Here is a 15731-nt window from a genome sequence, read left to right as displayed (position 1 = left end):
TCTACCGTCGACTAGCTCTGTGTCAAGTTAACAAGTCAACCAGCATTTATTAAGTGCCTGCTGTGCATCAGAAACTGATAAGTGATAGGGATACAAAGAAAGGCAGAATAAAATGAAACAGACCTTCGTTCAAGGAGTTCACAGTCTAATGGAGGAGACAACATACAAACAACAGTGTACAAACAAGATATATACAAGAAAAGTCACTTGCCCAACCTCCAAAGGTGGAGCCAGAACTAGAAATATTTTCACCTGGGGCAAAAACCCTCAGGGGAAAGGGAGTTGGGATCTAGACAGGGAGTCAGGAAGACCTGAGTTCACATCCTGTCTCAGGCACTTACTAGGTGTATGAAGTCACTTAACTCATTCACTTACCTGGACAAGTCACTAAACCTCTTTGTCTGCCTCAGTTTCTTCATCTGTAAAGTGAGGATAATAATAGCACCTACCTCTCAGGATTATTGTGAGGATCAAATAAGAAAATATTTGTAAAGTGCTTTACAAAATCTTAAAGCACTGTATAAATGTTAGCTATTATTAAACTCAAAATATAGACTGCATTAAAAAAAAACACTCCTCAATTATTTCAAATTCAAGAAGGAAGTCCCAGGAAGATTTCACTGAAATTTAATTGAGTGGATTAGCAGAATGTTCTACTAAAGAGCAGGCTACGAGAGAGGGACAGTCTGAGAGACTTGTCCTATGGTGGTGGGAGTGGGGGTGTGGGATTTCCGTGGTTACACCCCCAGATGATCTCCTAACAGTCCAACAATGATACACAAAGGGCTCTAGTCTGCTCTCATTTACACAGCACTTAACTTGGATTTTCATGCCATTTAAACAAAAAAGCCAGTGAACGTATCTCAATCACTTAAATGTAACCAGCCCTCTGCATTTTCCCATCAAAATCACCCATCGTGACTTGAGTCATATTCTATTTCCAAGAGAAAAGTTATACTTATAAAGATAGAAAGGAGAAAAATCATGGGGGTGGTGAAAAATTAACAATAACTAACTAATGAAGGAGTAAGTATAGGTGGGGAGATGTCACAGACGATGGAGGGAAAGAAAGGCATTCTTGATCCAGAGAACAGGCAGCAGAAGCCTAGCGTTGAGTGGGGAGCTTCAAACAACACAATTTTGCTACATCACAAAGTATGTGGGGACCAAAATGAGAGAGGACTGTGGGAGTTACAGGGAAGGCCAAGTATAGGGGACCTTGAAGCCCATGGTAAGGTGGTTAGGATTTGTTCAGCAGGTTCCAGGATGACAAAAGACTATATTCAGAAGAAACATCTCTTTGGGAAACTGAGCCCACCTGAATCAATCTCTTGTAACAGTTGTTTATTATCCTAATAAATATAATGCGAGACAAGTACTATACTCATTTTACACTGTTGCTGTTGTTGTAATGGCAAGCAAGGCAGGACTTTTTGTTGCTTCTTCTTTTGGAATGCTTCTCAGCACTAAGGCAATCAAGTGGCTTTGATTGAATCAAGAGTCTTTGATGACCTGCTTAATTCACAAGAAAGCCTAAGTCACATGAGTTTGAATCACATGGCTGTGAAGCGCTCTGACCCTGAAGAAGTGTATATATACTCTGAGGTTAGCATTTTTCTTTGGGGGTTCGCTCATTGGAAAAGCATCACAAGAGCATTTGGCCAGATGAGACTCTGAGTAGCTGTAAGGATCCTCACACAGGGTTTGAAAACCAAGATTATGGTGCCTCTCTCTCTCTCTCTCTCTCTCTCTCTCTCTCTCTCTCATAACTATGTATGTATTGCTGTGGACAGAAGAAGCCCTGTCTACTGATTTGTGTTATTTGCTCTATTTATATAATTTCTGCTTGCAATTTCTGTTTGTGTTTTCTCTGAAGTTCAGAGTACTGACTTTTCCCCCCTGAACTAAGTGAATGATATATGTTTAATTAAAGTGAGATTATAAACCCCTTAAAGCTGTTTTCCTTAGAAAAGCAGATCAAAGAACTTCTATGTGCTGGTGTTATTGGCCTTACACAGCCACAGTAGTGGCAAGTAATATTGTTGTTACAGCTGTTGTTCAGTTGTCTCAGTTGTATCCTACTCTTTGTGACTCCTTTTGGGGCTTTCTTAGCAAAGACACTCCATTTCCTTCTCCAGCTCCTTTTACCAATGAAGAAACTGAGGCAAACAGGATTAAGCGACTTGACCAGGGTCACACAGCTAGTTCATGTCTGAGGCTAGAATTGAACTCATAAAGATGAACCTTCCTGACTTCAGGCAGGGCACTCTATCCACTGTGCCACCTACATGTTCTTAGTGTTAAGCTGGTGAGGTGCAGTTTACTATAGTGGAAATAACATTGGACTTATAGCCCTGGACAGGTTTATATCCCCTTCACTTCTTAGCTGTGTGACTTTGGTGCTAGATTTTGAGCCAGGAGCAACTGGATTCAAATCTTACCTCAGATGCCTACTAGCTATGTGACCCTGGGCAAGTCACCTAACCTGTCTAGCTTTCCTCACTTGTAAAATGAGAGGCTTGGGTTCAATGGCCTCTAAGCTCCCTTCTAGCTCTAATTCTCACATCTCATGATCTGTAAGCTTCTCCCTTTCCCTGGGCCTCTGTTCCTTCATCTGTAAAAAAAATAAAAAAAAACAAAGAGGGAGATTGGAGTAGATGATCTCCAAGGTCACTTCCAGTCTGAACATCATTGGTGCTATGATTCCTGGTTGAAAGGGACAGTTAATTTACCCTAAAAACAAAGCTCCCTACTAGGTGGGGTTACTGCCTTATGTGATGTCTCACCTCATTTTTCACAAAACAAAGCATTCACCAAAAGCAGAAGCTACCTCTTCCTAAACTTACTGTTTCCTGCCTTTCCTGAGATGGGAAGGGTGAATAATGTGGCTTCCAGCTCTTACTGGGTTAGAGGAAGCAGAGATTCCTCTGTCATGGACTGAGGTTATCAAGAGGAAGTTTACCATGCAGTACAAAGGAAAAAGAACTGACCCTGCAATCAAAGGGTCTGGGTTCACAAACTGTTTCTGACACTTCACGCCCAGGCAGTCACTTAACTATCTTGGGCCTTGGTTTCCCCATAGGCACAAGAGGATTGTACTAGCCGGCTATCTCTCTCTATCTCTCCAACCTTCCTGGAAGTTCACTGTAACTCTGTGAAGTGGGCTAGATTAGATCTTAGTATCCCCATTTCTATGACAAACTGAAACTCAGTGAGATAAAAGTTCTTTGTTCAAGGTTCCAAAAGTGGAACAAAGAACAAAAGTTCTTTGTTGAAGGTTAAAAAGAGGGGCAATGCTTTTAATAATAAGGTATACTAAATGCCTTCACTAATATGGTATACTAAATTTACACCCTATACCTTCTCCTCACCTCCCACCCCCATCCCCAACAAACCTGATTTGCAATAATTAAAAGGACAAAAAAACCACAGCTCTAGATGCTTCCAGTTCCAGCTTGGAAAGGTAGGTTGAAGATAAAGTATGGAGAGACTTGAATGCCAGACTAAGAAGTTTGTGATTCATTCAGAAGGTTAACAGGGAGCTTTAGGATGATACATTCAGAGAGGCCTCCTCACTCATCTACGTGGAGGAGCCATGATGAAGTAAGCGACCTACCTCCTGACAGAGAGATAATGGACTCAGGGTACAGATTGAGACATATAGTCAGTTATGCCATAAAGCAACATACACATTCCTAAAAAATCACTATGCTACGTGATTAATCACTATAAAGCAACAAACACCTTCCTAAAAATCACTATGCGCTATGCAAAATTGCACAATAAAAACCACTAGGTTTATGGGGAATATGGGGTTGGGTAACAATACTCAAAAACTTCATCAGTCACATGCACACGCACGAGCATGAACACACACACACACACACACACACACACACACACACACAGAGGAACCTAAGAAAAATTGACCAGAACAGGGGGCATTGCCAAAGGGAGATGGCAGAGTATAGGGGTGGAGCAGGTGAGTGTGAATCAGGCTTCCTCTGCCTCAGAATATGTATAATAAATGACATTTTTACCTTGAAAAATAACTGGAGTTTTCTTGTGGAAGTAGGTGTAGGAAAGGTTGCTGTTTGTGAGTTATTGTGAAGTCGTGCAGTTTTTTGCGTTCTATTTCTCAAGACAAAATTCGTGTTATGCTCAATTATTTCCCTAATATATCAATCACGCTGGAACAAATTCGCGTTTTCAAAACAAGTATTATAGCAAAACTGACTGTATATTTTTGGACACAGCAAATGCAAGAACTTGTTTTGTTTGACTATGCATGGTTGTTCACAAGAAACTTCTTTTTTCTTTTTGCCAATGGAGGAAAGAGCACAAGAACACAGATGTTTGTTACTTAATAACAGCATTTCTATAGTACTTATATGTGCACTTTACTAAACCCTTTACAAATACTTTACCATTTGATCCTCAAAACAACTCTGAGAGGTAGGTGTTCTTATTATCCCTATTTTATAGGTGATGAAGCTGAGGTAAACACTTTAAGTGACTTGTTCAGGGTCACACAGCTAGAATGCAGTAACAACTGATTTGAACTCAGTTCTTCCTGTGTCCAGAGTTCTATCCACAAATGAGAAAAAAATATATTAAATCAAATTTTAAAAAGAACCTAGCCTGGTGAATGAATAACTACTCCACCAGCACATATTTCAAATCTTCTATGACTTAACAGAAAGTCTTTGAAAGCTGCTATGGACAAAGAATATTCACCACCCTGCAGTCCGACTCATCTAGACTGGTCCTCAGCTAGAAGATCTATGCATTCCATCACTGGGTCTGTAGCAGATGCTTTTCTAGCCTGGCAGAACCTTCCAGAACCTCACTGCAGGCTTCCCTGTCAAGAGCAAATCCAAGGTCACCTTCTTACCATGATAAGATGCTGGTGTTTCACATTTTACAAAATGCTTAACACAGACCATAGGTTTGATAAGCGTGAGCATCTTTTGTCCAATTCTCACAGATAACCTAAAAAAACTCTGCCACTCCTGACAAGAATTTCTTACCATCCCACAACATTTGTCATGAGCCTTTCCCACACAGAAATACCATTGCTGACAGAATTGAGTAATGGAAACCTGAAAAAAGAAAAAAATACTGGTTCCTTGAATTTTTCATTGCTTATTAAAATCCTGTCTCACCCACACCCTGATTCTGTTCACCCCGACCAACACTGTTTCTTGTAAGCCTGCTCCACTTTGTGTGATGAATTAAACTTCCCTTGTCAATTTCTCTACCTTGTGGCTATAAATAGGAGGCTTTGCAAGAGTTGGTTGCCATGAGTGCTGATGGCTTGGTTACCTGGAGGTGCCTAATCATCTCTTGCTCTTGGTCCTCTTCCTCTAAGAAACCTTCCGTGATTACCCAGCTCACAGCGCTCTGTAGCTGCTCTGATGGACTGTACACCTTGTGGTTTGTGAGGATTATTTGGCAATACTGTCTCACACCACTGGTCATCCCTTTCTGTTGAGGGGTCTTATCTCTTTTACTAGGTAGGAAGAAACTTGAGAGCAGGAGCCATGCTTCCTATCCACCCACCCTTCTCTGCCTCCTCCTCACAGTACCACTCTGTTTAACCAGCATAATGGTGAAGGGTGGATGGGGTGGGTGGAGACATTTTAGATAAAATCTGAGTCAGGAAAGTATTCCAGAGAGGGATAAAGACACGGTTGGCTTGGACATCCTGATTAAAATGGAGGTTTTGGAAGGAACCTCAAGACTGAATAAAGTACCAGATTTTCTGTTTGCTGGAGGGACAAATACTGAGGATGAAGCTTACGTTGACTGCATTAATGAGAAGCTCAGACTCATTGGAAAAGATTCTGATGTTGGGAAAGATTGAAGGCAAAAGGAAAAGGGGATGAAATGGATAGACAGCATCAGGGAAGCAACAATCCTGAGCCTGGACAGGCTTCAGAAGATAGTGGACAGAAGGCCCTGGTGGGCTGTGGTCTATGGTACCATGAAGAGTCAAACAGAACTGAACAACTTAACAACAACCACAGAAAAGTAAGATGCTTGTAAGTGGTTTGCAGTCTAGTAGAAAGCATAAGAGATACAAAATAGAATGTGATGAGTGTATACAAGTTATCCATAAGTAACTCATTTATTTTAAGGGTTACAGACAACTCTCCCCACAACAACCCAATGAGGTAGTTTATGCTAGTATTATCATTCCCATTTTAAAGATGAGAAAACTAAGGCTCAGTTAATTAAAATTTTCCTCCTGGCTATACAAAGTTCTATCAGAGCTGGGATTAGAGATCAGATATCCTAATGTGGAGTCAAGTATTTTTTCCATCCACTATCCTTACACTTAAGGGATCATGTATGGTTTCCTAGAGGAGATGCCGCTGTAAGTGAACACTGAAAGACTCCCAAAGCTGGTGACAGAAGGTGACGTACAGCAATTCAGATGTAAAGGACGCAAAGGCACAAGTAGGCAAAAGTTAGAAGGTGAAGGATACTTGAGGAATCCAGTTTTGTTGTGGCCCCACACCTGGGCATTTTTATGACATTTTATGACACACTAGTGGATTCTATATACCTGAAACCTAGCCTTGTACTCAGCCAGAGTGAAACACTGCTGGCATAGTGTGGACTGGAGAGTTATATGAAGGCCTGAAACATCCCCCTTTTCTGTCTGTGATGGTCCAATATGGCCGGTATATCCTTCTATATGTTGTCCAACATCACTAAATTCCTCATGCTATGGGGAAATGAGAACACAGCTAATCCATTAGCATAGACACAAGTACATGACCTCCACCTAGAATTTTATGCATTTCAAGCATCAGAAAGGGCTTTAGAGCTTATCTAGATTAGCCATCTCATTTCACAGATGAAGAAACCAAGGCCCTGAGAAGTGATTTGATATTGACCAAAGTCACACAGGGAGTCGGTGACAGAGACAGCACTAGAATACAGAGTTTCATCCTCTTTATCCCATGTTCTCTCTACAACACCATACCACTTGCCACTCTCACCTAAAAGTAGGCCCCAGAGAGAGCAAGGAATGCAACCAAGAGCTATGAGAGTTCTAAAAGGGCACAGAGAGTATTTTCATCACTGTCGTAAGTTGAAGGTAGGACCTTCAGAGGAGAAAGACAGATTTGGGAAATGATAAACTGATTAAGAAGATGGCTCCTAATAATGTGATGACTGCATGTGAGACATCACACATATAGGGATGTTAGGCTATTGGCTTGTAGCTAATGAGGGTTGGTAAAATAACATATTTGGCCTGAAGATTTGATAAAGGGGGATTGAAACTAAAAAAAATGGAGGTGTGGCAAGACAACTGACCACAATATATATATGATTTGGCAGTATGACAGAGGAGTCTGTATATCAGAAGATATGAAGCTTAATTCATAAGAGACAATGTCCAACAAGAGAACCATTAATAAAAATAATAACCACAAATTTCTATACAAAAAGGCTCAGCGTGGGGGTAATAAACAAGATGAACTCGAGTTGCAAGGAGGTAAATTCACCCTCCGAGGTATCACTGAGACCAGATGGATGTGACTCATGCTGGATTATATCTACAAAAGATATATACCTTATTCAAAAGGAGGAGATTAGAGTTCTGGGAAAAAAGCTTCAGTAGGGCACCATTATATATCAAGGTATACACCTGTGAGGAAATCCATGAACTATGTAAGAGGAAAGCATGGTAGAGAGGTGGTGGCAAGTGGAGGATGACACAGAAGGGAGATTGTGGAGAGAGCGTATCACAGATAGCCAGCCAGCCAGGTGGCACAGTGGTTAGGGTGTCAGGCCTGGCGTCAAGAAGACTCATCTTCCTGAGTTCAGATCTGACCTCAGACACTTACTAGCTCTGAGACTCTAGGCAAATCACTTACTCAGTTTCCCCATCTATAAAATGAGCTGGAGAAGGAAATGGCAAACATCTCTAGTATCTCTGCCAAGAAAACTCCAAATGGTCATGGAGAGTCAGGCACAACTGAAGTGACTGGACAACAACAACAAACCACAGATAACCAAAAGGAGGAAATGGATGATAAGTTCAGGAAACAGATCCCAAATCAAACAAAGAGAGATGCTGGAGATTTTTTCCTGTAATCAAAATCGAAGCAGCTGAGAAATTCTTGAATTGGCTTAGTTTTATTTTTCAAAAAGGGAAGGAAGAATTCAGAGGAAATACTCTTCTGGCTCTAATTTTGACCAAGAAAGAACCAGTTGCCAGTATAGAAATAATGAGAAACTTAGGTTACTAAGAGGTCAAGAATATTAAAGGACTTAATGGGGGAGGAAGAAGTAGGAAGAAGTAGTGTTTCACATGACCAGATGTCAAATGACACTACAAAGTGATAATTATCAAAACTACCTAGTATTGGATTAAAAAGAAAGAAAAATAGAGCAGTTCAATAGATTAGATATTCAAGACCTAGCAACAACCATTTGTAGCAATTTTATGTTGGTAAATTCAAGGGCAGAAAATACTAGGAAAAAATCTCTTTATTTGACAAGAACTCATAGGAAATTAGAATAGCAGTCTGGCAAAAAAAAAAAAGATTTTAAACCAGCACTTTCTGCCATATACCATAATAAATTCCAAGTGAATAAAGAATCAAAATATAAAAAGTCACACCATAAAAATTTTGGAGGAGAAGGAAAGGTTATTACTTTCAGAGGTATGTATGGGGGGAATCATAATCAGACACGGGAGAGAAATCAAAAAAGACAAAGGAGACAGTTTCGATTAAATAAAATTTAGAAGCTTTTTCACAAATAACTAACGTTTACACAGTATTTGAAATTTACAAAGTACTTTACATATATAGTCTCATTGGAGTCCCACAATAACTCTGTAAGGTAGATACTTCAATTATTGACATCCTCATTTCACAAATGAGGAAACTGAGGACCAGAAAATCTAAGTGATTTGCTTCTATTCACAAATCTGGTAAGTACAGGAGGTAAAATTTGAACCTAGGCCCTCCTGACTTCAGATGCCAGTCCCTAGCTATTATATCATTCCACTTCTTCAAAAAAAATGCAGCTCTACTTAAGCAGAAGAAAAGCTAAATTGTGGAAAAAATATTTTAATTATCTCTAATAAAAATCAGACATGGAAAAATCCATACAGAATTGACACATGATTACAAGATAGATTCCAATATTTAAGCAAAAGGACAGGAATGCAAAGTTCTCAAAAGAAGACCTAAAAACTATGGTCCAGGAGTTTGATGGTAAATATTTAACAACCAGCTCTTTTAACAAAAAGAATATATATACAACATGCTTTTAAGTTTAATACACATTAGTATTTTCTCCATCATTTTCTTAAGTCTAGATGATCAACAAAACAGTAAATTAAGCTCTAGCTTGTAGCATTTTTAGCATTGTACACATTTCTGCAGTGTTTGAGCTGGCTCCAGCACACTCCTAAAACTACTAATCACTACTTGAATATATGTTTACAATTACTAATAATCAAAGCAGTGCAAAATGACACACCCATGAATTTGAAAAAGGTGTTAAAAGAATGGGATACTAATTTTGGGGAGAGCTATGGGAAATGTCATGCTAATGCACTCTTTGTGGAACAGTGGATGGGTTGACCTTTTCTGGAAAACACTTAGGAATTACATAATAAAAGTCTAAATTTCTCACATCCTTTGACCCAGAGATCCCATTCCAGCTAGATGATATTCCATTGAGGTTAGTGAGAACAGAGGAAAAAAACTCTCTGAACAAAAGCACACCTCTACATTTCCACATAGAAGCAATGGATGGTCTAGTTGTTCACGTACTTAGCCTCAGCTCACAGCCTTCCATACTTTGCAAAATTGCAAGACTGAGCGTGTCATGGACATGAGAACAAATTCCAGTGACTCCCAATTACCTCCATAATCCAACGGAAAATTCTTAAGGCCCTTTGTTACCTGGCCTCTTCTTTCCTTTCCAGGCTTCTTACATCTCAATCCCCCTCCCACAGCTCTCCTATCTAGTGGCACTTGCCTCCTTGCTATTCCTGCCATTTTAACTGTCTTTTCCCTCTGTCTGGATTTCTCTCCTCATCTCCTCTTTCTGGCTTCCCTCGAGTCTCAATTGAAAACCCCACCTTCTACAGGAAACCTTTATCAATCTTCCTTAATGCTAGTCCTTCCTTCTGTTGATTATTTCCATTTGAGATAGATTGATAGATAGATACATACTTACATACATACGTAGATTGAACATAGCTGTTTGAATGTTACCTCTCCCATTAGATTGTGAGTTCCTTGAGAGCAGAGATTGGATTTTTTGCCTTTCTAAATATCCCCAGTTCTTAGGGTAGTATCTGGCACATAGTAGGCATTTAATCAATGCTTGTTGACTTGACCTGATAGACTAGAGTTTTCCCAGTGAATGTGGAAACCCTGAAAAGACTGGCTAGGTCTGACCATAACAGAGTCATGTGGTCTACCTTTTTTCTAATAGCCACATCTTCTTTGGAGAAGGCCAAAAATGCTCTAATGTTACACTCATCTCAGTAGTCCTTGCTCAGGCCACAGAGACCTAGTCCTTTTTCTGAAATGCAATTTATTCATTAGGCAGGCTGGCAAGTGAGAAAGAATGGTAGACCTAAAGTCAAGAATACCTGGATTTAAATCCCATCTTTGATATTTAGCCACCGTGTGACCATAGGCATGTGACTTGCTGAATCTCAGTTTCCTCATGTACAAAACAGGGAAATCAATACTACCAGTACCACCTACCTCACAGCGATATTGTGAGGCCCAAATGAGATAATCCAAACAGACAGCACTTTGCAAACCTTAATGTGCTATATAAATGGCAATTGTCATTTTAATTATTATTCATAAAAGTATTCATTAAAATTAATTTATAAAATTAATCCATAAAAATTATTCATAAAATTGCTTATTATTCATAAATAAAAATTACATAATTTTTATCTGCAATTCACTAGGTAGCATAGCCATGTACCCATATAACCAGTTATTTCTATACTATGCTGACTGTATTCCTGCCATCATTTTTATTCTCGTTCTCATCCTCTCACCAGGACTGTGGACTGTGTCCTTGGAATCTCTTTGCATACTAAACTTGTCAAGCCTGGAACCCCCTCCCACACCCATCATTTCCCAGTTATTTCTAAACCGCACACACACACACACACACACACATCCCTAGCTCCCTCTATGTGTTGTCTTTCCTTTTAATATGTATGCTCCTTGAGAGCAAGGAATGTTGCCCTTAACAAAGTGTCGGCATACAGTAAGTGTTGAATAAATGCTTCGTCATTCATTCATTCACTCCCTCATTCATTCACTGTCACCGCAGCACAGGTTCTTATTAGCCTAGGTGATATAAATAATGCTTTTCTTGGTCCAGGATTAAATGTCCCTGGTTGATCTCATTAGTAGCTGATGAGGGGGAGAGGTAGACAAGAGCATAGTTCCCACTGCGAGGCAGCTATTGTTGCTATGATAACATTTCATCATTTAGAATCCTCCAGAGAACCTGAATCACCCTGATGGGTCATGAGCACAGTACCTTAGCCATGACTACAATAACCTTTGCAACTTAGGCACAAAGTTAGAAACCCTCCCTCCCTCTGTCTGGGAGAATATCTACTCAGTAACTACTAATTGGCTATTCAGAGTCAACAAGTGCAGTAGTAACCTAAGAACAGATCATATTCGGGGTGTAAGAAGGTCAGAGTCTGTCCCGTGAGCTCTCTGGGAAACATGTACATTTTTTTACATCAAGTTTCTGACACTCATACAACATCACTGTGAAATGTTCATATCACGTGTGCCTTCTTCACCAGGTAAAGCTTCTCTTTCCCTTGAGAATAGACACAATTGTCTGTAGGGGGTCTTTCAAGCTTTACTACCCACCTGACGTCTTGTTGAATGGTCTAAGCCCATGCCCTTTTTGCCATCAATCCACAGTAGTTTGTTGGCTACAAATTCCTTTTCAATTGTGCCTTCATTACAATCCACAGACATTCTTATGTGAGTTCTTGGTGAGGGTCTATACCAATCCTTATGTATCAGCCTTCTAAAACCTGGGCAGCCGTATTGGTAACTAACCTCCCAAATTCATACAATACTCCCAAATAGTACAGTGCTACTTACCTTGGTGCATATTATATATATATATATATATATATATATATATATATATATATATATATATATATATATATATATATATATACACACCTAGCTACTACAAGTGTATAACCCTCTCCACACACACAGAGCAATAATGCTGGATAAGGCCCTCAAATTTAACCCAACGCTCATGACCCAGGTAAAATTTCCACACACTTCTCACAAAATCTTTTTGGCTTCTGTTTCAACTCCTGGAAAACCAGGGAATGGTAGTATTTGGTTTGTTTTGATCTCTCCAAAAGGGGTCCTTAGCTCCCTTGTAAGCACACAGGCTGTTAAGCCATCAAGTACAGAATAGGGATTTTGGGTACATTTAAAAAATTGGACCAAAAATAAACCCTATATGGAATGTTCATATCCAAGCCCCTCAAATTCCCAAAAGAAAATCCTCTACTTACTAAAGAATTACCTTCTCCTCTGGCAAGTCCCACCTAGGTTTGGGAAACTATGCTATCTATGTCTCTAAGAGTACTAGTGAAGGGGTATGTCCAATTTTCACCATGTGAATCCTTACTCTGTACTGACTCAGGCCTGGCTTGGGAGAAAAATAAGGATAAGGATACAGAGAAGGGAGTTAACTGCATAAATATGACAATTGAAGCAATAAAGAGAGGGGGAGAGGAGGGGAAGGGGAGACGGGGAGAGGGAGAGAGGGAGGGGAAGAGGGGGAGAGGGAGGGAAAGAGGGGGAGAGGGAGGGGAAGGGGGGAGAGGAAGGGGAGGGGGGAGGGGAAGGGGAAGGGAAGAGGGGAGGGGAAGGGGAAAGGGAGGGGAGAGTAAGAGGGGTGAAGGAAGGAGAGGGGAGGGGAGGAGGGGGGGAGGGGGAGGGTTAGTGATTTAGTTTAGAAGAGAAGAAAGAACTTTGAAACATTTACCTTATAGGGTAGGAAAATATTAAAGACCCAGTAAAGAAATATAGAGATAGGGGAAATGAGATTGAAGTGTCTCCAGAAAATGGAAGAATAGTTAGTAGGGAATAATAAACCATCTCTAAAGCTTCACAGAAAATGACTTGCCAAAGACCACGCAGGTACTTAGGGGCCATTCTAGGTTAAAGACTGGTAAGTGACCATCCTTCCATTGTTCTTTCCAACACACTACACAATTTACTGTTTAGTTCAATAGTGAGACTTTTAGCTGAATGTGAATTCCAATACTTATACAACAATAATTAATAATGTCCTAGATGCAAGTTGCTTGCAGTACAAAGTCCATAGTCCTCTTCCGCCAGAGAACAGCATAATTTTCCCCAATATCACTATCAAAACACCAGCATGGAAAACCAGAACCCCATACACATTTACTACAGCTGTATTAAATTTTCTTAGAAAGAAAACAAAGCCAGAGGGAATAGAACTGAAGACATATCTGGTACAGACATAGAATGAAAGCAGATTTTGCTTGTTATTTCTTAATTCATATGGTTCTACCCCGTTAAATGCTAGGGGTTTTATGTAAGATTTTACTCCTTATTTTGCATGTTTTTTTTTTCTTTTTTGCTGGTGTTGGTTGTTAAGTTCATAATAAAAAAAATTAAAGAAAGCCCACCAGCATGATAAACCTTTAAGATTTTAATCTTGCCATAAAAACATCTCCTAGAAATTGACTCCTAGTTTAATTCAGTTCAACTCAACAAACATTCACTAAGCATTTTCTTCGAGCACATCACAATTTAGGCACTAGCTATACAAAGACAAAAATAAAGCAAGGGGTTTACCTTATTTTGTGTAGATGCAACACATCAAGATAAGTAAATGCTAAATAAATTAAGGAAAAGCAGTCACACCTGGCAGTGTGAAAGTCCTCTGAGTTGAGTCCTTAAGGAAGCCAGAGATTCTAAGAGCAGAGGGTGAGGAGGGAATACAGGGCTTGCATTCCAGGCATGGGGGACAGCCTGGACAAAGGCCAAACTACTACTCCCTCCATCACCCCTTGAGCCCCATGGAGGTATCCCAGAATTCTATGCCCAAGAACCCTGGGAACAGCTGTGTTTCTCCACCCCAGACCACCTGTCTAGCTTCTGCTCCACCCCTCTCACAGGTATCCAGGCATACTGTAGGGAAGCTGCACCTTTAGAAACCCAAGCAAGAGCTATAAACTTCCCCACCATGTGCCTACCTGCCACCAACCTTTTCCGCAGTCACAGATACTGAAGACCCCCAAAAGAAAGTTTTCTCCATCAAAGTCCTTATACTATACTGTCAAATGGTTCAATATCAGAGAAGGAGACTTTTTTTTCAGTAGAAATGATACTGAAAAAAGATATATGACCACCTACCTTGTAGTCTATGTCCTAAAGATCCCTCAGGGCTTTTCCATTTGTACTACAGCTGGGACCCTCTAGCTGCAGGGGTCAAGAAGCTGGGAATGGAGTATGAGCTCCTTGAGGACAGTGAATGCCTCGATTTTCTACCTGTGTCTCCAGTGCTTAGCATTGTACTTGGAACATGTTTGTTATTGTTAGTCATTCAGTCACCTCCAACTCTTCATGACCTTGTGCACCATACTGTCGATGGGGTTTCCTTGACAAAGATACCGGAGTGGTTTGCCACTTCCTTCTCCAGTAGATTAAAGCAAACAGAGGTTAAGTGACTTTCCCGGGGTCACGCAGCTAGTAAATGTCTGAGGCTGGATTTGATCTCGGATCTTCTTAACTCTAGGCCCAGCACACTATCCACTGAACCACCCAGCTGCCTCCTACTTGGAGCACAGTAAGTATTTAATAAGTAATTTTTCATTCATTCAGTAACAGAATAGCTTCCAGACCAGTTTGTTTGGGATAGAGAGTATATGAAGGGGTGCAAAATATCAGGAAGGCTAAAGGACTTCATAATAAGAGCCACCCAAAGCACAACATTAGTTACCATCACAAATACTTGCTTCCCCACATTCAGCTTTTTACTTTTCTTTTTTTTTTTTTTTTTTGAAGGTCAAAACAGTATTTATTTATCCAGCTGGTACAGGGGGAAAAGAGCTGGGGTCTCCGTATAATTGTGGCTATTTTGGCTCTGAAGCTTCACTCTTCGCCCGCCGCTTTTGTCGTGCCAGCAAACGCCGTTCTCGCTCAAACTCTTTCATACGACCCACATAGTCCTGGTGCTCGCAGAGGTCCCAGACGTGCTTCTCATGGCCGCAGGCCAGGAAGTTGGGAAAGCTGTCCCGCTTACACTTGAGTAGTCGGATGAGATGGTGAGCGCAGTAATCCCGGTGGTGCAGCAGCAGCTGTGCATCATTCATTTCCTGCTGTGTGGCCACCATCACTCGCTCCTTGCGTCCCTGGAAGCCGTAATCCGGGGGAAAGGTGGGCATGTGCAACGGGTCGGACTCCGCCTCCGCGTCCCAGAAGTAGCGCCGAGTCAGGTGCGAACCCATCGCGACGGCCGCCTCTGAGGCCTCAGCCTGAGCCTCGGCTCCTGGGGTCACCTCGGCCTCCCCCTCCCACTCCGGAAGTTCTAGGCGCCGGAGCCCCTTTTTACTTTTCTTAGAGACATCTCATCACTTATTTTGTTCATTTTCACCATACGGGTCAACTCACCATTTGCTAAACTAC

At 40.8% G+C, this 15731-nt stretch overlaps 1 protein-coding gene across 1 annotated transcript; it reads right to left on the bottom strand.

Annotated features, from left to right (window-relative positions):
• Positions 1 to 15110: 15110 nt before the first annotated feature.
• Positions 15111 to 15582, bottom strand: LOC118854094 (NADH dehydrogenase [ubiquinone] 1 beta subcomplex subunit 7-like). The gene has a single exon (XM_036764414.1). It carries the CDS (start codon positions 15551 to 15553, stop codon positions 15179 to 15181), a length of 375 nt encoding a protein of 124 aa, XP_036620309.1. The 5' UTR covers positions 15554 to 15582; the 3' UTR covers positions 15111 to 15178.
• Positions 15583 to 15731: the final 149 nt, after the last annotated feature.

Source organism: Trichosurus vulpecula, chromosome 6 (assembly GCF_011100635.1).
Source record: "Trichosurus vulpecula isolate mTriVul1 chromosome 6, mTriVul1.pri, whole genome shotgun sequence".
NCBI classification, from domain to species: Eukaryota; Metazoa; Chordata; class Mammalia; order Diprotodontia; family Phalangeridae; genus Trichosurus; species Trichosurus vulpecula.
This window is presented reverse-complemented; position numbering and strand designations above follow the sequence as displayed.

Coding starts and splice junctions, on each gene's coding strand:
- LOC118854094 (XM_036764414.1), bottom strand. CDS start 15,553: ATGGGTTCGCACCTGACTCGGCGCTACTTCTGGGACGCGGAGGCGGAG.